Raw genomic sequence first — 23,406 nt, forward strand, 5'->3', positions numbered from 1 at the left:
GTAATGTATGAAAACACGTACCTGCCCAAATTCTTCCAGTTTTATCACATTTGCCATCGTTGAATACATTGCTGGTTCCAGCATCCACTTCATAGATTTGTTTCACTGAATTTATATTTGTACTTTCTCCATCCCATTCAATTAAAGCTATAGAATTGTTCAAAGTTACTATGAACTCGTTATTTCTGTATTTGAGAGGTATTATAATTGAAACGTTGTGGTTACCTAAAAATGCAGAGATTCAGAGAATAAGTAAGTATACATTTTGCTTTTAACGTTTGGATGAAATAAGAGATATAATATGTAGGTATCTATGAAGAAACAAATATTGAGTATTAGCATAACGCAGACATGTTTTAAGACAATTCGCTAAACTATTAGCAGCTGCATAAAAGAAGAATTTTATTTCAGCAGAGTGCTTTTCTCACTATGCCGAAACAGCTGTAGTTACATTAAGTTGTAATAAAATATGTGGAATTGCTTTTAGTGTAAAAGGAGGTAGGGAAGTACATATACCTTTATTCCCAAATAAAATAGTAAATTACATAAGATGCCACAAGGAAAAAGCTTCAAACAATAGTATAATATAACTTATGGTATAGTCGGTTAGCTAAGCTCAGACACAACTGGCTAGTGATTTTAGTAGGTATTTTTTTTATTTTTGGTCAATTTTGACAAAATTGGCAAAATTACTAACTATTTAGTAATTATTAAATATTTAGTAATTAATTTTTTCCCAATTTTACCAAATTGGCAAAATTACTTACTAAAATTACTAGAAAGTTGTGTCTGAGTTTAGCGAACAGACTATAACATGAATTCGTTCAAAGAGTGAAACGAAAAATCAAATACACCTTATTGTATTGAATAAGATAATCCACATAATATATCCTAGTAGATTTGTGATTAGTAAACACGACGTCAGCCCTATGCAACTAATTAGCAGTAGTGAACCGATAAGAAAAGTTAATCATTTTAAATACGTAGGATGTTGGATAAACGAGACAATAAATCCGGATGAAGAAATTAAAACTCATATAGAAATTGCAAGAGGGGCATTTATGAAACTTAGATCTATTCTGAGAAATTCTGAGCTGAATTTACAACTATGAATCAAGTTCCTAAAATGTAATTTGTATCCTGTATTACTTTATGGTTGTGAAACCTGGATCATCAAGGTTAACATGATGAACAAATTAAAAGCCTTCGAGATGTGGTCATTTCGTAGAATGCTTAGAATATCTTGGGTTCAACGCATTTCAAACAGAGAAGTCTTAAACAGAGTAGGTCAAGGCGAAGGTGACTTAATGAAGATGATACAAAAGAGAAAACTTGAATATCTGGGGTATATAATGAGAGGTAGCAGATACAGGATATAGACTAAGAGCCGCTATAGGTGAAAATTCTTAATCATTTTAGGCACGACGGGACCCTATAACTTAAATAGTAGAACCTAGAAGAAAACGTTTGAGCACTGTGCCGTCACTTTTCAGTTGCACATGCGTCTACAGTGGCGCATCAAACTTTCCACTTATGGACGGGATACATAAATTAAAAAATACCTTCCCTCATTACCAGAATTTAATTTTTTTCATTTTTTTAAGTTTTATGTGATTAAGACATAAGATTCATCGTAATTTTAACTCACCACCCCCTTCTCCCTGCCCCCACCATCAAAAATTTTATTTTTCGATTTTATTTTTTTTGGGGGGATGCAATCAATTTTAAAATTTCAAAAAAATTACACGCATAGTTAAGGCTTTTATAAAACACTTCTATTTTTTATAGACCTGTAGGTTGAATGTACGTAACCTCAAAAAAAATTTAAAATTTTTTTTTTGAAAAAAAGTATATAACTTTTTTTTGGGGATAGCTGCAGATCTAATTTTTTCTTGGTCTTGTGTATTTTATCAAACACTATATTTCTAATTTTTTTCAGATTTTTATGTAACGTTACTCACCTTCAAAAATCCAAAAAACTGTTTTTTAAGGGGGTTTTGGGGGTTTGAACGTGTTTTTCTGATTTTTAAATATTCTAATGAACTCAGTTACTTCAAGTTACATATATAACCTATAAAAACAAAATTGATTTGATATATTATGAAGTCTATAAAATAGGGAAAATCCCCCAAAACCCCCCAAAAAACAGTATTTCGGATTTTTGAAGGTGGGGAGACTTACGGAAAAATCTGAAAAAATTAAAAATATAGTGTTTGATAAAATACACAAGATTAAGAAAAAATTAGACCTGCAGCTATTCCTCAAAAAAAGTTATATGCTTTTTTGAAAAAAAAAAAATTCTTTTAATTTTTTGAGGTTATGTACACTCTACCTATGGGTCTATAAAAAATAGGCATGTTTTATAAAAGCCTCAACTATGCGCGTGAATTTTTTGAAATTTTAAAATTTATTGCATCCCACCAAAAAAAAAAAAATAAAAACGAAAAATGAAGTTTTTGATGGTGGGGGCAGGGGGAAGGGGGTGGTGGGTTAAAATCACGATAAATCCTATGTGTTAATCACATAGAACTTAAAAAAATAAAAAAAAATTAATTCTGTTAGTAAGTTCTGTTAACTTTTAATTTATTTATCCCGTCCATAAGTGGAAAGTTTGATGCGCCACTGTCGACGCATGTGCCACTGAAAAGTGACGGCACAGTGTTCAAACGTTTTCTTTTAGGTTCTACTATTTAAGTTATAGGGTCCCATCGTGCCTAAAATGATTAAGAAATTTCACCTATAGCGGCTCTCAGTCTAATACTGCAGCACTTAACGGAAAGATCGACGGAAAAAGAGGAATTGGCAGAAGAAATATTCATGGCTCCGAAACCTTCGTCGATAGACTGGTTTATCATCAGATGAATTATTACATACTGCGCAAGATCGAGAACGATATCGGCAAATTGTCATGGAAGTTACCCACGCCTAAAATTTGGGCACGGTACTTAAAGAAGAAGAAAATCCTAGTAGATAGGGTCAGGGGGAAGAACGATGAATGTCTATCTGGAAGAATTTTCGGTAAAATGAGGAAAAAATTACATATTAATTGTTTTCCCCCTTGCGTCCAATCTTGTGACGTGTTTTTAAGACGATTCTCATCGTTATTTCTACTTGGCCATTCACAGGTTGATAGTACTCTTTCTAAGCTAACAGATTGCACAAAAATCGTAAAATGACCAAAAAGTTACATTCATCATTTTTCACTCTGACCCTTCAGATCATAATGCTTTTAGAACTACTTACACAGAAGCAGACATCGACAATGGTAAATGATCGCATTAGTAATAGTCAAATTTAAAAGAAATGCAAGTTTTTGTGTACACCTCCGAGAGCCGTGAGATCTTGTCATTGTGCAGCTCTTCAGCTCAATAGTTGTCATAAGAGTGAATGCCAATGATGGATTATTAGTTTCGAATACCAGGTACAGTGGCGGCTGGTCAGAGGAGGCAAGGGAGGCTTAGCCTCCCCATAAATTTTTACACATGCTACACTGTCTTGTTTACTTTGCTATTTTGCTTCGCGTTAGAGATATCGGAAAAAGTTATTTGAACAAGTTGTTCCAAATAATGTTTTAACCCCACATACCAAATTTCATCACAAAATTCGCACTTTTAGTTTTTTCATTATTTGTAGTCAGGATCCTAAAACTGGACCGGAGGCTACTGGCCGGAAAATCTCACTTGCTAATACTCCGCGCAGCCCAGCATCGTTTACGGAGATCCGGTCTCCTTAGCTGCATTATAGTTTAACGCACACGCTGCCCGGAGATTGGGCAAGGGCGGCTGATCGGCCAGCAGCCTCCTCTGCAATTTTAGGATCCTGATTACAAATAATGAAAAAACTAAAAGTGCGAATTTTGTGATGAAATTTGGTATGTGGTGTTAGACTAATATTTGGAACAACTTGTTCAAATCACTTTTTCCGATATCTGCAATGCAAAGCAAAATATGGGTAATTTACCATGTTTTTGGATTCGCAGTAGGCCGCTTTTAGAATTAAAAAACTTCAGTTGAGTATCTTAAAAAAGATGCGAATCTTCAACCTGTATGGACTGCAAAACTTCAAATCTGTATTTATTTTTGATATGCATATCTACTTACAGAGATATAATTGTTAACAAATAAACGACACAGACTTTGGTAATACACTTTTACAATTTGACTAACTATTTTTAAAATGATATGATATGAAATTATGAATTATGATGATATTATAAAATGTAAATAAAAAGTGGTCAAAAAAATGGGTATTTAAATTAGATTTTTTTGGCGGATTTTTTTTGCTAGTGTGTAAATTTTTCTAGATATTTTACAGTTAGGTATAGCCTCCCCTATTGTAAAAATACCGAGCTGCCACTGCCAGGTAATATTAAAATTTCATTACCCTTCTCTCGGTCAGTGGAAATTTATGAGGAATCACCCACGTTTACCTTCTTGCGAACAAAAATGGATCAAAAACAAAAAACAAACCCGCGATGAAGCTCAGCAAAAACTGAACAAGGTGATGGATACGATCGTTACTTGATGGAAGAAAAACGAAGAAAACTTTTGTTTTTAACACTTATTAATACACAAAATTATATATATAGTTTAGCTCTCTAGGCCTAGAAGGCCCATGGCTTGGTTTACTATTCCTTTCCAATCTCTCCTATTTGCTGCTTTATTTTTCCAATTTGTGATTTTCAGTTCTTCTATGTCTTTTTCAACACCTTTCTTCCATTTGGTTTTCGGTCTACCTTTCTTCTTCTTTCATCCTATTCCTCCCGTTAGTATTCTTTTGGAAAGTCTCGTGTTTGGCATCCTTTGGATATGTCCCAACCGTCTCAGTCTTTGTGATTTTATGATCCCTACTATATTTGGTTCATCATACATCCTCTCCAGTTCTACATTTGGTCTTCTTATCCACATTCCATTCCATATCTTTCCGCCAAATATTTTTCTTAGGACTTTTCTTTCCCACACTTTAAGCATGACTTGCTCGGATTTGTTCATCGTCCATGTTTCACTAGCATACAATACTATAGGTCTTATCACTGTCTTGTATATTCTTATCTTAGCCCCTCTAGATATGTTCTTATTTCTTAATAAGTTGTTTAGAGCAAAGATACAACGATTACCAGCCATAAATTCTCGCTTGGATTTCTTCTTTTATATTTGCTCTCCTAGTGAATGTCGCTCCTAGATATTGGAATCTCTCTACTTCTTCGAATGTATATATGTTTGCCTCTGTGTTTATTGTCAGACATTGTCCTTGTGTGTATTCTCGTTCTGTCTATTCCATATATTTAGTCTTTTCTTCGTTTATGTATATCCCTTTCTTCTTTCTTTCTTCCTATCGCCTCTAGTCTTTTTAGTATTTCTTTTAATTCTTGTTTACGTCTGGCTATCAGTACTAGTCTAAGAGCTAGTGAACCCTCCGACTAACGGTCTTCCTGTAAGGCTAGAAATTTGTATAGTGATAATTCATGGCACTCAGGCAATCGCTCTGCACGTGTATCTACCAGGTGAATCGAAAAGTGCATAGTTTAGTGGAAAAATAAACTTTCTCCTCTAAGGTTTAAATTTAAGTATGTATTTGAGTAAGTCATTTAGAAGAAATGTGTACAATGCCAGGCGATTCTGAACAGCATAAGACCTTGCCAGGCGAGGGGAAGGATTAGGGGCTTTTCCTAAAATTATTTTTTTTGCATCGAACAAAGTTTTTTTTAGGTTTTTTGAATCATTCCAAACCGAAAAGGTCTTTAGTGATTTTTCTCTTAGGTTAATAGTTTTTTTAATAAAAGTCGGAAATTTAACTAAAAATTTCAATGTTTCCAAGGTAGGTAGATATTCTTTAAACATTGATTTATCAAATTCCGAAGAGTTTTTTGCAATACAATATCGAAAACCCCTTTGGTTTTTAATTGCTAATCAAGCGGGCGCGACACAGTAATATAAGTGAGGACGTTTGAGTTTGTATAAATTTATTATCCCGAGAATGGGCAAATTTAAAGAGAAATCCTCAGACAGGTCAAATTTTATTCTTAAATTAGGACTTTTTGGCATATATATATAATACTAGTGACGTCATCCATCTGGGCGTAATGACTTAATCGATGATGTTTTTAAATGAGAGTAGGGGTTGTGTGATAGCTCATTTGAAAGGTTATTTAATTCTCTATTCAGTAATATAAACATTAATAAAATTATTTATACAGGGTGTACAAAATTTTTTTTTAATTAAATTAATTTAGAGAAAAAGAAGAAACATTTTTTTTGTACACTCTGTATAAATAATTATGTTCATGTTTATATTACTGAATAGAGAATTAAGTAGCCTTTCAAATGAGCTAGACACACGACCCCTGCCCTTATTTAAAAAAAATCATCGATTACGTCATCACGCCCAGATGGATGACGTCACTAGTATCATATATATGCCAAAAAGTCCTAATTTAAGAATAAATTCAGTTGATTATACAGGGGACAATCCAGGACAAGAGAAGTGTAGGAAGGAGACGAATCTCGTGGTTGCGTAACTTGCGGGAATGGTACGGATGCACATCAACCGAACTATTCAGAGCAGCAGCATCTAAGATCAGAATAGCCATGATGATTGCCAACCTCCGTCGCGGAGATGGCACGTGAAGAACAAGAAGAATAAAAATTGACCTGTCTGAGGATTTCTCTTCAAATTTGCCCATTCTCGAGATAATGAATTTATGCAAACTCAAACGTCCTCACTTATACTACAGTGCGCGCCCGCTTGATTAGCAATTAAAAAACAAAGGGGTTTTCGACATTGTATTGCAAAAAACTCTTCGGGATTTCATCAATCAATGTTTAAAGAATATCTACTTACCTTGGCAACATTGAAATTTTTAGTTAAATGTCCGATTTAAGGTTAAAAATGGCCGATTTCGCAATTTTCAAAATTTTTAATCGCTTATATAACAAAAACTATTAATCTAAGAGAAAAATTACTAAAGACCTTTTCTGTTTGGAATGATTCAAAAAACCTAAAGAAACTTTTTTCGATGCAAAAAAAATAATTTTAGGAAAAAACCCTAATCTTTCCCCTCGCCTGACAAGGTCTTATGCTGTTCAGAATCGCCTGGCATTGTGCACATTTTTTCTAAATGACCTACTCAAACACATACTTAAATTTAACCTTTAACTACCCGCGCATCAAGTTATAACATAACTACAAGCGTGGCGTACTTTGTACGCCACAAGAAAATACACTTAAAAACAGCGGATTTGTTTATTTTTTTTGTTGAAAAATACACTTAGTTGTTTGTTATAAACCTTATTCGGCATCAGTGAATACTTGGAGTTCCTTTTCAGTAAGCCAATTGGGATTTATAACTGGAATCATGGAATAACTGGATTCCATGATAAATAAAATAACTAATAAAAAATTTTTTTAAATGTGATTTTTTACAGGAGAAAAGTATTGTTTACAAAGAAAAATATATTTTTTGCCATAATGACTAAAAAATAATTAAAATATGTACTTATATTACGACTTATAGTAATATAATCCTGGGGTATATTGTCCACCACCGGAAACAACAAATAATAAAATGTAAATTACGATCTTTCCAGAACGCCGATTATAACGAAACTAAAACCAAATTGTAAAGCACATTCCAGTGATAGGTTAGAAAAATAAGCAAGGTCAAAAATTAAATTTTTAAATATATTTCCAGTAGAATTCTTATATCTGGCGTACAAAGTACGCCAGCGCGTGTAGTTAAAGGTTAAACCTTACAGGAGAAAGTTTATTTTTCCCCTAAACTATGCACTTTTCGATTCACCTGATAGATACACGTGCCAGGTCATGGTTTTTAGCCTTGGTGTGCTATGAATTATCACTATACAAATTTCTAGCCTTACAGGAAGACCGTTAGTCGGAGGGTTTACTAGCTCTTATACTATACTATGTCATCAGCGAATGCCAAGCATTGGTGTTTTCGTTGGTATACAAGTCCTGTCCTGTGTAGAAGATTGAAGAAAAAGATCTTCTGTGTAAAAGGTATATTACTTTGAAAACCCCAATAAAGGGCTGCATTAAAATACAGAACGTTTTCGCTCTAAAGAGAGCATCATCAGTGTTCTAAGCAAGCTCTACATGCTAAGCCACTAAAAATATGTACATGGGTTAAAACCCTTAAAATGCCGACCAAAGGTCTTATATTGGCATATTATTTATGAAACCCTGGCGATGGATGAAATTTAAAGGGTATACCTCAAGGCACCATATGACTATACCACAAACATGTGGGTGGTTGAGTTGATTTCTCTGTCTTCACAAAGAGAAAGGTAAAAGCCAACATACCAACAACAGTTGGCTTTTAACTTTCTCTTTGTGAAGACAGAGAAATCAACTCAACCACCCACATGTTTGTGGTATAGTCATATGGTGCCTTGAGGTATACCATTTAAAATTCACCCATCGCCAGGGTTTCATAAATAATATGCCAATGTAAGACCTTTGGTCGGCATTTTAAGGGTTTTAACCCATGTATTTTTGGTGGCTTAGCATGTAGAGCTTGCTTAGAACACTGATGATGCTCTCTTTAGAGCGAAAACGTTCTGTATTTTAATGTAGCCCTTTATTGGAGTTTTCAAACTAATATACCTTTTACACAGAAGATCTTTTTCTTCAATTTTTTGTAATTAATGGTTTACAGCCAAACACAGAAAAATTTTTCCTTATGGATTTTAAAATTAACAAAGGCGTCAAAAATATATTATTTGATATTAATTTTTTTTTTATTTATTTACTTACCAATCTTGGCTTTAGTGAGTTTCTTCGTGGATGGCACATATTTGAAAATGGTACCTTCAACAATATCCACAAAATACAAACACTGCTTTTTAGTATCCCAATGAGGACCTTCTGCAAGCTTAAAGCCATCTAATACTTTCTCTATTATAGGCGCCATATCTTTTTCAGTCGTGCCTCGATCTGCAATATCTGAAGTTCCTTACAATCAGTAGGGGACAGTCGATTGCTATTGTTTAAATAATTATATATTCAATCCCCATAGGCATTTATATGTCTAAAAACAGAAGTGGTTTCAGACAGGTTCTTATCAAATTACTATTTTCAATTAATAATTACATCTCAAATAAAACATTACATTACGTAAATTTATTTATATGTATTTATTTATATGTACTTGAATACGTAGATATTATTTTATGTATATAAGTACCACATACACATCACCTTGAATTAAGTAAACAATTATTGATGAAATGTTAATGAGATACGACAAGTTGATTGTATTATTTGCAAGCAAAAATGCACCTCCTTGTTCTTGCCCTCTTATATTAAGAGTATACAGTAGCGCGTCATCAATATAATTTCGGGAGATAGCATCATACCGTTTTTCGAAAGTTCTGCGAAACTTTGGCAACAGTGGTAATCTTTGACATTATCTAAGATCAATATTTTGACAATTTCATAGACGCGCTAAATGGAAGAAATGAATACAATTTTGTTATTAGCAGGGCCGCCGAGAGGGACGAGCGGGCCCCGGCAAGAAGTGACGAACGGGCCCCCGGCAAAAAGTGAAGAGCGAAAAAATTGTTCAACTTTAATGGAAATAAAATTATTAATAGTAAAAATATGTAATAAGAAACATTTCAAATATAAATTTTATTAAATTTTGATTATATTTATAACAGTGACTATTTCACTAGACTGTTTTTAACTGATAAAACGTCATAGCAACGCATCGTTTCCTACTGACAAAACTCCTTAGCGACGTGATTTCTCAGCGACAAAATTGACATGACAGATCCGTCACGAAAGTGTCTGGTAATAACAAATAAATAAAGATTATATTTCGTTGATATGGTGCATTAATTGTCTCGTGAAATAGTCTTGTCGAATATCATTCGAGAGAAAATTATTTACCGGCAAAATTTTCTCCTGGTTTCATTCAAGTTCGTTGCCTTTTCAGTCGAGTGATTTTATCAAAATTTCATAAGCGAAAATTACCAGGCAACAAACATTCATACCAGTCGATAATATTGCCGGCAAAATTTTCTCTCTTGTGATATTATATACGAAAATATTTATAATACAAGTGCTTTTCGAGTTTTCTGATTGGAAAATATGTCTATAACTTTCGAAAAATCGCATGATTTTCATTCCAAATCATTCTCAATACACAAAGTTGATAGGCGAGTTAACCAATCCTGTTTCATTGTAGATATCACAGCCTTTATGCGGGAAAGAAAACTAAATGATCTATTCGCTTCTGCAACTGTCACCGGCAATGTGCAAAATATTCTTAACGCAGTAACGACGTTTTTTTTTTTTTTTTTTTTTTTTTTTTCTTCCGGAAGCCGTCCGTGCATGCACCCCGGTGGCACTGCAGCTTTTCAGCTTATTGTATTTCCTTCCATTTGTTCTCATGACACCCAATCCAATAATGCAGTGCCCTTTACTAGCCTGTAAAGGTCCATTGGGTTAGTGCCATACACTGTCGGACTTGGTTTGCAGTCTCCATATATTGCTTGTCTCTTACGATCCAGCGCCTCGCAATCGCACAATAAATGTCTGACTGTCTCGGTCTCTCTATTGCATAGTCTGCAGCTGAGATCTCCGTTATATAGTCCTATCGTGTGTAGGTGTCCTTTTACTGGAAAGTGTCCAGTTAAGAAACCTGTAATAATTTTGAGCTGATTCCTGTTCATTTTGAACAGTTCTTCAGCTCTTTTTGCGCATGTCTGAGGTATAAATCTCTTCGCATGCTTTTGCGTGGGAATTTCTTCCCAGTATTCTTTGTGCTGTCTTCGTATCCAGCCTCTTAATCGGTCTCTGATTGTGCTTTTGGGCACTCCCAGTGCCGGTTCTGGACCGAAGTATCCTGTTGCTGATCCTCGTCTAGCAAGTTCTTCAGCTTTTTCATTACCAGCGATCCCTTGATGTCCAGGCACCCAAATGAGTTTTACCTCATTATGTTCCGCCAGGGTGTCAAGTTCTTCGCGGCATTCCCATACAAGCCTTGAGGTTATCCTTGGGTTCTTTAAAGCCCTCAAGGCCGCTTGGCTGTCTGAACAGATATTGATTCTCTTATTACTATAAGTCCTCAATCTGTTTATCCGTGCACAGTGCAGGATTGCATATACCTCCGCCTGAAATACAGAGGTATATTCTCCTAGTGGGATGGAACCGTTATAGTTCCTATCCTCACTATATACTCCTGATCCCGAACCATCTTCTGTCTTGGACCCATCTGTATACCAGGTGTGGCCCTCATACTTCAGATATCTGCCAGGATCTTCCCATACCTCTCTGGAGTGTATTTCCACCTGAAAAGGTATTTCCATTTTATATTTGGGGATACAATGGTCTGTTATCATCTCCCATATTGGATCCCCGCATATATCATTGATGCTGCAGTGTCCCAGTAACGACGTTAGGAAATAATGAATCTAATTTGAGATATTTAATTTTATTAAGTAAATCTATTGGATAAATTGCAGGGAAAGATTCAAGGAAGGCGCAGCATAGGTAGAAGAAAAATGACCTGGCAGAGAAATCTCAGATAATGGTTTGGATCCAGCTCAACTGAACTCTCTCGAGCTGTAGTGTAAAAAGTTAGAATAGCAATGATGATTGCCAATCATCGTCGCGGAAATGGCACGTAAAGAAAAAGATTGGAGAAAGTTGAGATTTACCAATATTATCCTTCTATATCGCTCTCAAATGAAAAATTTCATCTATCACTTCTTCACTGATGTCTTCTTTATAAAACTCGCGCAATATATCAATTTTTTTCTTAATATTCTCGTCATCGTCATCCCGGAATGTCCACAAAATGTTAAATAGCGAATGAATTTCATTTGCCGCATTAAATATTCTGGTTAAATTGCTTATTCTTTGACAATATTAAATAGTTCACAGCGAAATATTGCTCCGGGCTCAAAATTATCAGTCACATCACTACTAGGCCCAGGCAATCATCAAAAAATCTCACAGAATTCTTGAGCCGCTTTTCTTTATTTGATATAAATTCTGGATTTATTCCATACCCTTTATATCCTTCAATCAATTTTTGTTTTTTTGTAAATCTTCTAGAAGCCCTATATATTTTTAATCTCCATATCCATAGTTATCTGACTGCACTGCAGCATTTGACTTCTGTGAGTTATTGCTGTTAAAATTTTACACCAAATCAACTAAAGGTTATGTTAAATATAGCCGAGGAACTAAACGTATTATGGACATAAAGTGAAGAGCAAAAAAAACGGAAAAAATTAGGTCTTTGGTCTGGTCGACGCCGGGCCACTTACAATGCCGGGCCCTGGTAAAATGTACCGGCTGTACCGCCCTCTCGACGGCCCTGGTTATTAGTAAATACATGTTTATAAAAATAAACCAAAATGGGTTAACATAGGTACCTATTTGCACGAAATAATAATAATAAATAATCATTTCATTGTGAAACGAAACAAGAGCCGTCTTATTTTATTTAGTCCATAGAGCGCAAAAGGCACTCTAAGTTTAAATACTCGCGTTAGAATTCGAAATATTTTTAAGTAAAATATACTTACCTACCTAAATATAACTAAAATTCATAATTAACAATAATCTATTTTTTCAAATAGGCCAACAAATTAGTTCTATTACACAAAAATATCATACTTAATACATTAACAGAGGCATTAATCAGTATTTTTTCTTTAACCTAATTTCCCTAAAAAATGTTTGTAAACTAGATGTCACCTGGTCCATCCTAGCTTTTTTTTTTACATGAAATGTCCACTTCTTTGTTGTGGCTGCACAGCACAGCACTGACTCTGCTTTTCACTAATTGCTCACGTATTTGTTGTGGCTACAATACAATGCACAACACTAACTAAGCCCGGCACAACTTCACACATTACACGAGCTCGAACGGTTTAGTCCTCTTGAGCCTTCGCATCTGGGGTTCGTTGACAAGAAGCTGAAGTGCTTCATGGTTGGGATGCTTATGGAGCCTGTCTTCATGTCTCCTGGCGACTTTCTTAATTTCATTTGGAATAGATTCGATTTTAAGATCTCTACGCAAATCGTCATTCCGAACATACCAAGGAGCACATACAATATTCCTTAATATTCGGTTCTGGAGCGTTCCTAAATTTCGGTAATTCCTTTTTTTTGGTACAGCCCCATAATTGTAGGCCATAGGTCTACACCGGTTTCAATATCTGTTTGTAAATTAGTACTTTGTTCTGGATGGAAAGTTGAGAGTACCTACCTATTAGCCAATACATATTTTTGTACTTTATCTTCATCTGTTCAGTTTTCTTTTTAACGTGCTCCTTCCATTTTAGTTTGACGTCGAGATTTAAACCCAGGTATTTCGCTGTTTTTTTATTAGGAACAACGTTGTTGTTTAGGATAATTGGAAGATTATTGATTTTCTTGTTAGTGAAGTTAATATGAACTGACTTCTGTTCATTAAACTTTATACGCCATTTTTTGGACCAGCCTTCTATGCCATTAATTGCATTTTGTAAGTTAATCGTAGATTCCTCTATAGTTGCTCCTATTGTCATGACTGCTGTATCATCAGCAAATGTGGCCAGTTGGATATTTTCCCTCTCCGGAATGTCAGATGTGTACAAAAGGTATAGTATTGGTCCAAGAACGCTATCTTGTGGAACCCCTGCATTTATTTGCTTTAACTCAGAGTACTCGTTTTCCATTTTAACTCTAAATGTTCGCTGGTGTAGGTATGACTTCAATATTTCAACGAGTTGCATAGGAAATATTTTCTTTAGCTTCATTAACAGACCGTCGTGCCATACTTTGTCAAATGCTTTTGCGATATCCAGGAATACTGCCGAACAAATTTTGTCCCCTTCCAGTGCTTTTTCTATTTCAGTTACTATTCGATGGATCTGGTCAATTGTGGAGTGTTTATCACGAAATCCAAATTGATGAGTTGGAATAATATTTTTTTGTTCAATTATATGGTTCATTCTTCGTAGTAGTAATTTTTCAAATACCTTTGAGATTATGGATAGTAAGGAGATTGGCCTGTATGATGTTAATTCATGGTTATCTTGTCCTACTTTTGGTATCATTATAACCTCTGCAGTTTTCCAAAGGATGGGAACATATCTAAGCCTAAAGGATGCATTTATTAGTGTAGTAAGCTTTACTATGGCTTTTCTAGGTAATTTTTTTAGTATCACACCATTGATCAGGTCAAACCCAGGCGCTTTTTTTGTATTGATGTTTTTGATTAATTTTTGAACTTCTTTTGTAGTAGTCAGTTGTATGTTAACAGAATCAAAAGCTACTGGTTCATCGTCTACATGAGTTTCCCCAGGGTTTGGCTGAAATATGTTTTCTAAATAATCATCGAACGCATCCACTTTCTCTTTGGGATTTCTTGCCCATGTTCTGTTTTCTTTTCGTAGAGGAGGTACATGCTGAACTGGCTTATTTATCTTTTTGGCTGCCTTCCAAAGTGCATTCGGTGCATTCATCATCAGTTAGTTCTCTCAGGTACTTATTGATTGATTCGTTTTTAATTTTCGAGATTTACCTTTGCAGCTGTTGTGTGAGCCTATTAAGCTTATTTTTATTTTCTGTAATTCGAGTTCTTTGTATATCTTCCGAGCATTTCTTTTTTCCTGTATCAAGTCTCTAATTTCTTTGGGGTAATTGTTTCCTACTGTTTTTCTTTGGATTATAGGTGTGTTATTCCACGCTGCCTGCTGGATGTTTATCATAAATAGCTCGGTTTCTTGTTCCAATTGTTCTGTCGTTTGAATAAATCCATTGAACTCAATTTTCTCATTAATTTCGGTAATTACTTTTTTTTTGGTACAGCCCCATAATTGTAGGCCATAGGTCCACACCGGTTTCAATATCTGTTTGTAAATTAGTACTTTGTTCTGGATGGAAAGTTGAGAGTACCTACCTATTAGCCAATACATATTTTTGTACTTTATCTTCATCTGTTCAGTTTTCTTTTTAACGTGCTCCTTCCATTTTAGTTTGACGTCGAGATTTAAACCCAGGCATTTCGCTGTTTTTTTATTAAGAACAACGTTGTTGTTTAGGATAATTGGAAGATTATTGATTTTCTTGTTAGTGAAGTTAATATGAACTGACTTCTGTTCATTAAACTTTATACGCCATTTTTTGGACCAGCCTTCTATGCCATTAATTGCATTTTGTAAGTTAATCGTAGATTCCTCTATAGTTGCTCCTATTGTCATGACTGCTGTACCATCAGCAAATGTGGCCAGTTGGATGTTTTCCCTCTCCGGAATGTCAGATGTGTACAAAAGGTATAGTATTGGTCCAAGAACGCTATCTTGTGGAACCCCTGCATTTATTTGCTTTAACTCAGAGTACTCGTTTTCCATTTTAACTCTAAATGTTCGCTGGTGTAGGTATGACTTCAATATTTCAACGAGTTGCATAGGAAATATTTTCTTTAGCTTCATTAACAGACCGTCGTGCCATACTTTGTCAAATGCTTTTGCGATATCCAGGAATACTGCCGAACAAATTTTGTCCCCTTCCAGTGCTTTTTCTATTTCAGTTACTATTCGATGGATCTGGTCAATTGTGGAGTGTTTATCACGAAATCCAAATTGATGAGTTGGAATAATATGTATTTTTTTGTTCAATTATATGGTTCATTCTTCGTAGTAGTAATTTTTCAAATACCTTTGAGATTATGGATAGTAAGGAGATTGGCCTGTATGATGTTAATTCATGGTTATCTTGTCCTACTTTTGGTATCATTATAACCTCTGCAGTTTTCCAAAGGATGGGAACATATCTAAGCCTAAAGGATGCATTTATTAGTGTAGTAAGCTTTACTATGGCTTTTCTAGGTAATTTTTTTAGTATCTCACCATTGATCAGGTCAAACCCAGGCGCTTTTTTTGTATTGATGTTTTTGATTAATTTTTGAACTTCTTTTGTAGTAGTCAGTTGTATGTTAACAGAATCAAAAGCTACTGGTTCATCGTCTACATGAGTTTCCCCAGGGTTTGGCTGAAATATGTTTTCTAAATAATCAGCGAACGCATCCACTTTCTCTTTGGGATTTCTTGCCCATGTTCTGTTTTCTTTTCGTAGAGGAGGTACATGCTGAACTGGCTTATTTATCTTTTTGGCTGCCTTCCAAAGGGAGTAATCGGTGCATTCATCATCAGTTAGTTCTCTCAGGTACTTATTGATTGATTCGTTTTTAATTTTCGAGATTTACCTTTGCAGCTGTTGTGTGAGCCTATTAAGCTTATTTTTATTTTCTGTAATTCGAGTTCTTTGCCATATCTTCCGAGCCTTTCTTTTTTCCTGTATCAAGTCTCTAATTTCTTTGGGGTAATTGTTTCCTACTGTTTTTCTTTGGATTATAGGTGTGTTATTCCACGCTGCCTGCTGGATGTTTATCATAAATAGCTCGGTTTCTTGTTCCAATTGTTCTGTCGTTTAAATAAATCCATTGAACTCAATTTTCTCATTAATTTCTGATTGGAAGTTTACCCAGTCCGTAAACTTATTGGTCAACGCGGGTTTCATTTCAGTGGTAACAATTTGCTCACTAATTGTTAGTAGAATTGGAGAGTGGTCAGATATAAGCTCCTCTACATCCTCTACTTTTATAAAATTTGTTGCTACACCTCTGGATATGAAAAAATCTAGGAGGTCTGGGATTCTGTTTGCATCACTTGCCAGTAAGTGGGTTTCCCAGTAGAGTGCCATCTACAATTGTGTCCGGTCACAACATGCTGCAATTCTTTACCTTTAGGTGTTGAGAGTCTGGAGTCCCAACGGGTATTTTTTGCATTAAAGTCTGCGCCAATTAGGTATTTTTCACCCAAGGTTGACAAGAAGTTAGCATAGTCTTCTCTTTTGAGATTATGTCTAGGAGGGAAATATGCAGCTGCAATGTTAAGTGTGTATTTCTTAGTTTTAACACTGATAGAGGCACATTGTATTTCTTTGGTTTCAATTTTTTCACGTTCCCAGTGGAGAATACTATTTTTAACAGCGACAGCAGCTCCGCCTCTGGCTGAATTTTGTGGATGTATGGCATGATAGATTTGATAACCTTGCAGCTTAATAAATGATTGTCTAGTTAGATGTGTTTCTGCAATTAGGCATATGTCTATTTTTTGTGTTTGTAGGGTTACTAATAACTCTTGCTGGTATTGTAAGAGTCCATTTGTATTCCATTGGAGTATCCTAAGGTCCGGGGGCATTATAGTCTTATTATGATCGGCTTCTGATATTTTCAAGTCTGTCCAGCCTTTCAAGTACTTTTTTGTTAAATTCTTCTTGTTTGCTCATTTTCTTCATTATTTTTTGAAGCATTTCAGTTACTGTGTCTGTATTATTTTCAGTTTCTGGTTGTGCTACTTGAGCATAAGATACTCCAGCTCTTCTTAAAGTTTGGTGTCTATCTTCCATATTTTCTATATTTAATCTGCTCTCAGGAGCCTTGTTATTTATATTTTTATTTCTTAGTGTTTGCAGAGCTTTTGCAGTGCTACATCCTCTATAATTAGCTGGATGGTCATTGCCGCAGTGAACACATTTTGGAGCTATATTTTTGGGTTTTTTACAGTCTTTTGTTAGATGTTTTCCAATGCATTTGACACATCTTGGTTCCCTTTTGCAGTAATTCTGTGTGTGTCCATATTCCTGGCAGCGCTTGCATTGGGGCAGTAATTTAGGTTTTCTGAAAGCCTCTATTTGTACTCTCATATTTAATATTTCATGAATGGCATATATTTTTTTTATATCTTCATCTTTATCAAAGGATAAAGTAAAAAGCGGAAGTGGCGTTTTATCTTTCCCGGTTAGTATTTGATTTACCTCCAGTATTTTGAAGCCTTTGTTCTTTAGGTTTTTTACAATTTGTGCAGCTTTGCATGACTAGTGTAAATTTCTTGCAACTACCTTGACAGGTCTTGACTGTTTGTTTTCAAATGAAAACCATTCCATTTCCGTATTGTTTAAGACTTCAGTTAGACTCCTGTATGCATCTGAGTCAGTGACATTGATTTTCATATTCCCTCCAGCCAACATGGTTGCCTGGAATTGTATCTTGTTTTTATGTAGATAATCTGACAATTCGTCATATTTTTGTACTTTATTAATTATAATTGGTGGAGGTTTTATATTAACCGGTTGCAGTTTGTTACTTTTGGTACTCGTTTCAGGGGATTGTACCTGCGGTGAGTTGCTAGCTTTTCTTTTTTTTTGAGTTTCTAACCCTAATCCATTCTGTCTCTCTGCTTAGTTCTTCACCATCTGTATGATATTCGGTTTGGTCTTTTTTAGTGTTCTCCTCAACTGGTTCTATTTTATTTTGAATTATCTCAACTTGTATTTGAAGCTGTTTAATAGTGACTTCTAATTTTGCTCTTAATTGTTTTTCACTCATCCAAGCATTATACAACGCCTGCTCATTTTGACTGCGGGCTTGATTTTCGTTGAACAAAGCTTGGTTTTGTTGAACTAGCAGCGCCTCGTTCGAGGTAGACTGCTGCGTGTACCCATCCATTTGACTATTCTGATTATCATTCTCAGTAGAATAAAAAATAATGATTTAACAAATATTTATTAAATAAAAGTTAACTACTTACTCAGTTTATCACTAATCACTTTCGATATTATTAATTACTCGATAAAAAAACATCCTTCACTTCAACGGTTTGGAAAAGATGTATTTTTAATTGTTTATAATTGTTTATTAATAGCCTTTAATTACAGAACTGAAAAACTGAGTGTAAACACGTCCAGTTCGTTTCGCTTCTCGATTAGGATCTTTGTAGATTAGGTGTATTTATATTGTTTAAATAAAAAAAAAATTAACAGAGGAATTAGACAAAACCTAAAACTGGAACCAATCAATGAAAAAATAGTGGAGGGACAACTAAGATGGTTCGGGCACGTGTGTAGAATGTCGAACGAGAGGCTTACAAAACGAGTGTTCGAAACGAGAGCGCAGGGGAAAAACAAAAGAGGAAGACCAAGAGTTATGTGGGTAGATGAAATCAGGAAAGAAGTCGAGAAGAAGGGATTGACATTGAAAAGTGCAAGAAACTTAACGCAAGATCGGAAAGCATGGAGACTACAATGCCAAACTCAACTCCACCAGCCTTACACCTAAAGGTAGAAAGGCTTAGAACTAAGTAAGTAAGTAACAGAGGAGCTCCTCTGCTTCTTAAGTTTGACTTAAATTATTTTAATAACTTAATTATAACAAATTTTGCTCGGAATTTGTTGTTCTATCGATTTACGGAGTTATATTTAATCAAATACCTTTCACCCCGTAGAAGGGGTGACATCCACCCCAGCGTAAAAAAGCAAATTGGCACCATGTCACTTTTGTTTCTTGAGGTATCTTCTAACTACTCACACTATCTAACATATTTCTAACTACCTACTAACAATTTTACCAGTAGTAAAATTTTTATTCTATAGTTAAAGTATATCTAATGATTAATGTTTACTCTAGATTAAAATTTAAGGTTAAATTTTTACTCTGTCTGTTCAAATTTTAGTGTCCGATACGAAGTCAGTACCACATTGGAAAAGTTTATCTATGCTATAAAGAAATTAGGTGCTTGTTCACTTTCTCACCTGATTTGTGGAAATGACCAATAGTAAAACAAATTTTTGGAGCTTTAAGGCACCTCCACCTATCTTCCTTATCACTGAGACTGAAAACCATTTGATGATTATTTGCGAATCTACTCTCATTTTTATAATGTTTTTTTCTTTATAATATACACATTAATATTTACTTTTGTTATCATTATACTTTTATATTAGGATCTAATGGTATTCCAAAGATTTCATAGCTAATCAGCAGATTATGATACTGGTAATTATGATGTTGACAGTATCAGTAATATCCAAAACAAATAAGAGCATAATGCTCATATTTGTTTTGTTGAACTTATTTCAACTCATTCGCACTTGACAATGCGGGGAAAATCTAATAATTTAGTACTTTACCATTAACCTGCATAATATCAGGGTGTCTATCATATCTCGGGTTGGGGAGGTACCTGAGGGATTATGGAATTAAGCTAGTTATTAACAAATAAATATTTATTGAAGATGTTGTTAGTTATTTGAATTAATAATAGGATATATGAAAGCAGATCTTTTATAATGCGTTCTCTTTTTTGAACAATTCTATTCCTGCAATGTCGCATTTAAAAATATTGCTGTATTCCATATAAAGACTCTTTCCTAAAGAGAAGACAATCATACAAATATTCAAAACACCGACTGCAACTTACTTATAATATAAAAATATCTATATCGACGGCTGAAAGGCAAAAATGACCAAGCGACATTTGGCTAACTTTACACTACAGAGGTTTAAAGTTTGAAATTTTGAAAAAAAAATTCATAAAACATGATTTAGTGGTTTTATTGTCATAATTCCAACGAACTTTAAGTGCAGTTTAGATACTTAATAAACTACCCTTGTAGACTATGTATTTTTTTAATAGTTTATGAAATAGTGTCGGTTAGTAATATTTTCTGCTAAATCGCAACCAGGAAAAAGTTACCAACCGACTATATTTTTTTACCTTCAACTGGAAAAAAATACTGAAGGTGACTGATTTTTATTATCGGAACTGGTAAAATTGACTAAACCTGATACATTTTTGACTGTATTTTAAGAAATATAACCTATCCGAAAACCATTCATGGTTTGTAACAGGTAAAATAGTTGAACTAGAAAACTAAAAAATATAATTTACAGTAATTATCATATTAATAACGGGCCTTACTTTGAATCGTTTCGTCTTTATCCATACGACATGCATGATCAGTTGTATAAATTTCTTATTTGAAATATGTACTAATTTCTTGGTATACTGCTACACTACTTACCAAAAGTAAATCTTTGGTAGATGCCCCTGCGCTTGCCAAAGCTAGGTTTAGGATATTATGTATTCGTTTTCTACTATCCATTATATTAATAAAATAATTCGATTACGTTGATCCAAAAATGAGTTATAATAATAAGTAATACCCAACACTAAGAAATATATATTTCAATTATTCCACAATTAGGAGCACACTGACCGATATTCTGTTATTAACTACAAATTAAACTATGATTTAGAGGCGTTCTAAACGGCGGAACAGGTTACGGAAATTAATGTTTGAAAGAAATATATCTAAGCAACAAAAACATTAAAAAACGGCAGGTAAATTATTACCAAGCGACAAATTTCACCTATTTTAGGTAGAAAGAACGAACTATTTATCTTGTTTAAGAAAGTTACATCTAGATATAATGAACTAAACAAAAAAAAATAATGTGTGTGTACTTTGTACGCACGTAAGAAGTTATACTTCTACTACATATTATGTGATTCTTAAGACAATACCAAAAATTTTAAAAAATAAAAGAATAAAACGCACACAAACACATTGAAAAATGCCACAAAGAAAAAATGATTTCTGAATGATAATAATTGTTGGCAAAAATTTTAAATACGCATTTTCTGAAAAAAAAAATTATATAACAAATATACTTACAATCATAAAATGCATAAAAAAATAAAAAAATAAAAACTTGCATCGGGAATCGAACCCGTGAATTTCGTGGCGCTTTGATTCGTAATCGAAGCCTAGACTCACTCGTCCAATTCCACATTATTTGTCATGTGGAAAAATAGGGTAACTGAACGTTTTACTGTTTGGCAGTTGTTTTGAATATAATTAAATTATGTAGTTTAAATTTTGTGGAAGAAAATATTAAAATATAACAAAACAGTAAGAAAACAATAAATTAGACGAAGATTGGTAGAACTTTTGTTGGTAATCAAATTAATTATGTAAATCAAAGCATTACCTACCTACTAGATAAATAAATCTACGCCAAAAAAGCATAATTGAAAAATAAAAATCGGACCTAATTTGGGATTTCTCTCTAAAATCCCCATTCTTGAGAAAATAAGTGTACAGTAGAGCGTCGATTATCCGAACGTCGATCAACCGAACGACCGCTTATTCGAACTATCGACTCCCGCGTCCCACCTATGTCCCCCAATTAGTTCGGATAATCGACGCTCTGCTGTATTTCAACCTAATCCAAATGTATAATTACAATATGATTATAATAAAAACTACTTACCAAATTAGAATGAGTTTTCCTTGTCCAAAATAGTCCAAAAGTCCAAAAATATAGGTATATGAAAACTATTTAAAAAGGCAGTATAACTATTAACTAACTTTTGTTTGTTGTTTCTTTTCACACAAATTTTAAAACGCAACAACCATAAATAATCCAACTGCAGCTGTGCCACAGCCGCCATATTGAATAATTTTTGACATGTCATTTGAACATCCAATCAGAACAAAGTTATAATGCGCATGCGCCGGGATCATAGGTTTTAACATGTAAAAATTCACCCTCATATCGCCGGTAAAGAAGTCTAACTTAAAAAATGGTATTTAATTAATGTGCGAAAAAAAGTAATATATGATAAATAAAATATTTTTGGATAGGGTAAAAAATGTCAATTATTTTAAATTACCAAGCGACAAAAAATTCATCGTAGCCACAGGAGGATACAACCAATCGACGCAGAAAAATTTTCTGATTTCAGTGATATATACATAACTCAATATCGCCCAAATTGGCGTTTGGTAACTTTTGCCTTTCAGCCGTCGATATCTAAGACGAACTCTTTAGTGACAGTACAACTCAAACGATACAAAATAGTAATGAAGGACAATATATTCAAACTAGTCTCAAGATTTAAGTATGTAGGTACCTGACAGTAGAAATGTCCAGCTATAGAAAATATAAAGACAGTGTCAGAAAACTATCAAATAAAATAACTTGTATCAGGATGTCCATTGTCCATGTTATGCCATCTGACAGAATAAGGATATAACAGTGATGAGCGTGCTAATAACAGAGACATGTTAACAATAGATCAGGCTAGGCATATTCCACTCAATGCATCGGGGTATAAAGCCAATATCAAGTACAGTGGTCTAGCTATCTTTGTCGTGCGAGTGTGAGCGTATCTACCAAGAGGTGGGAGTAATGGAGCGACACAGACACAGAGGCAGCGGCCATCATATGCTAGAGAGAAAAAGCTAAGCGCCGGTAGAGAGAGAGATAGATAGACCACTGACCCGACCTGCTCCGCGTTACGCTATTTTTCGGACCTGGCCTAATCTATGTGTTATTATATCTATGGCTAATAACCGACAAAATAACGCAAAAGTTGGAAAACACATTAAGTTTGTGAGATAAAAAAGAATGAACCTAGTGGAGGTGGGAGATTTAGCGATAAAACCCTATAAATTTGCATTTTACTTATTGTTTCCCACCTTTAGACGTATCCGACGAGTTTAGCAACTGCCATTGTCACAGTGGCAGTCTTAGTTGAC

At 34.4% G+C, this 23,406-nt stretch overlaps 1 protein-coding gene across 3 annotated transcripts in view; it reads right to left on the bottom strand.

Moving 5' to 3' along the window:
• LOC114330333 (regucalcin) overlaps positions 1–23,406 on the bottom strand; it is a 69,248-nt gene that overhangs the window by 27,214 nt on the left and 18,628 nt on the right. The window contains exons 1-3 of one of the 3 annotated variants that reach the window (XM_028279655.2): positions 19,612–19,753; positions 8,773–9,046; positions 22–225 (exon numbers count right to left, since the gene is read on the bottom strand). In XM_028279655.2, the coding sequence (XP_028135456.1) occupies positions 22–225; positions 8,773–8,929 (361 nt within the window). In that variant the 5' untranslated portion in view covers positions 8,930–9,046; positions 19,612–19,753. Of the gene's footprint in view, positions 1–21; positions 226–8,772; positions 9,047–19,290; positions 19,309–19,611; positions 19,754–23,406 lie in introns of those variants that run through there. The other 2 variants (XM_050645785.1, XM_028279656.2) reach the window with 2 other exon arrangements.

Source organism: Diabrotica virgifera, chromosome 3 (assembly GCF_917563875.1).
Source record: "Diabrotica virgifera virgifera chromosome 3, PGI_DIABVI_V3a".
Lineage (NCBI taxonomy): Eukaryota > Metazoa > Arthropoda > Insecta > Coleoptera > Chrysomelidae > Diabrotica > Diabrotica virgifera.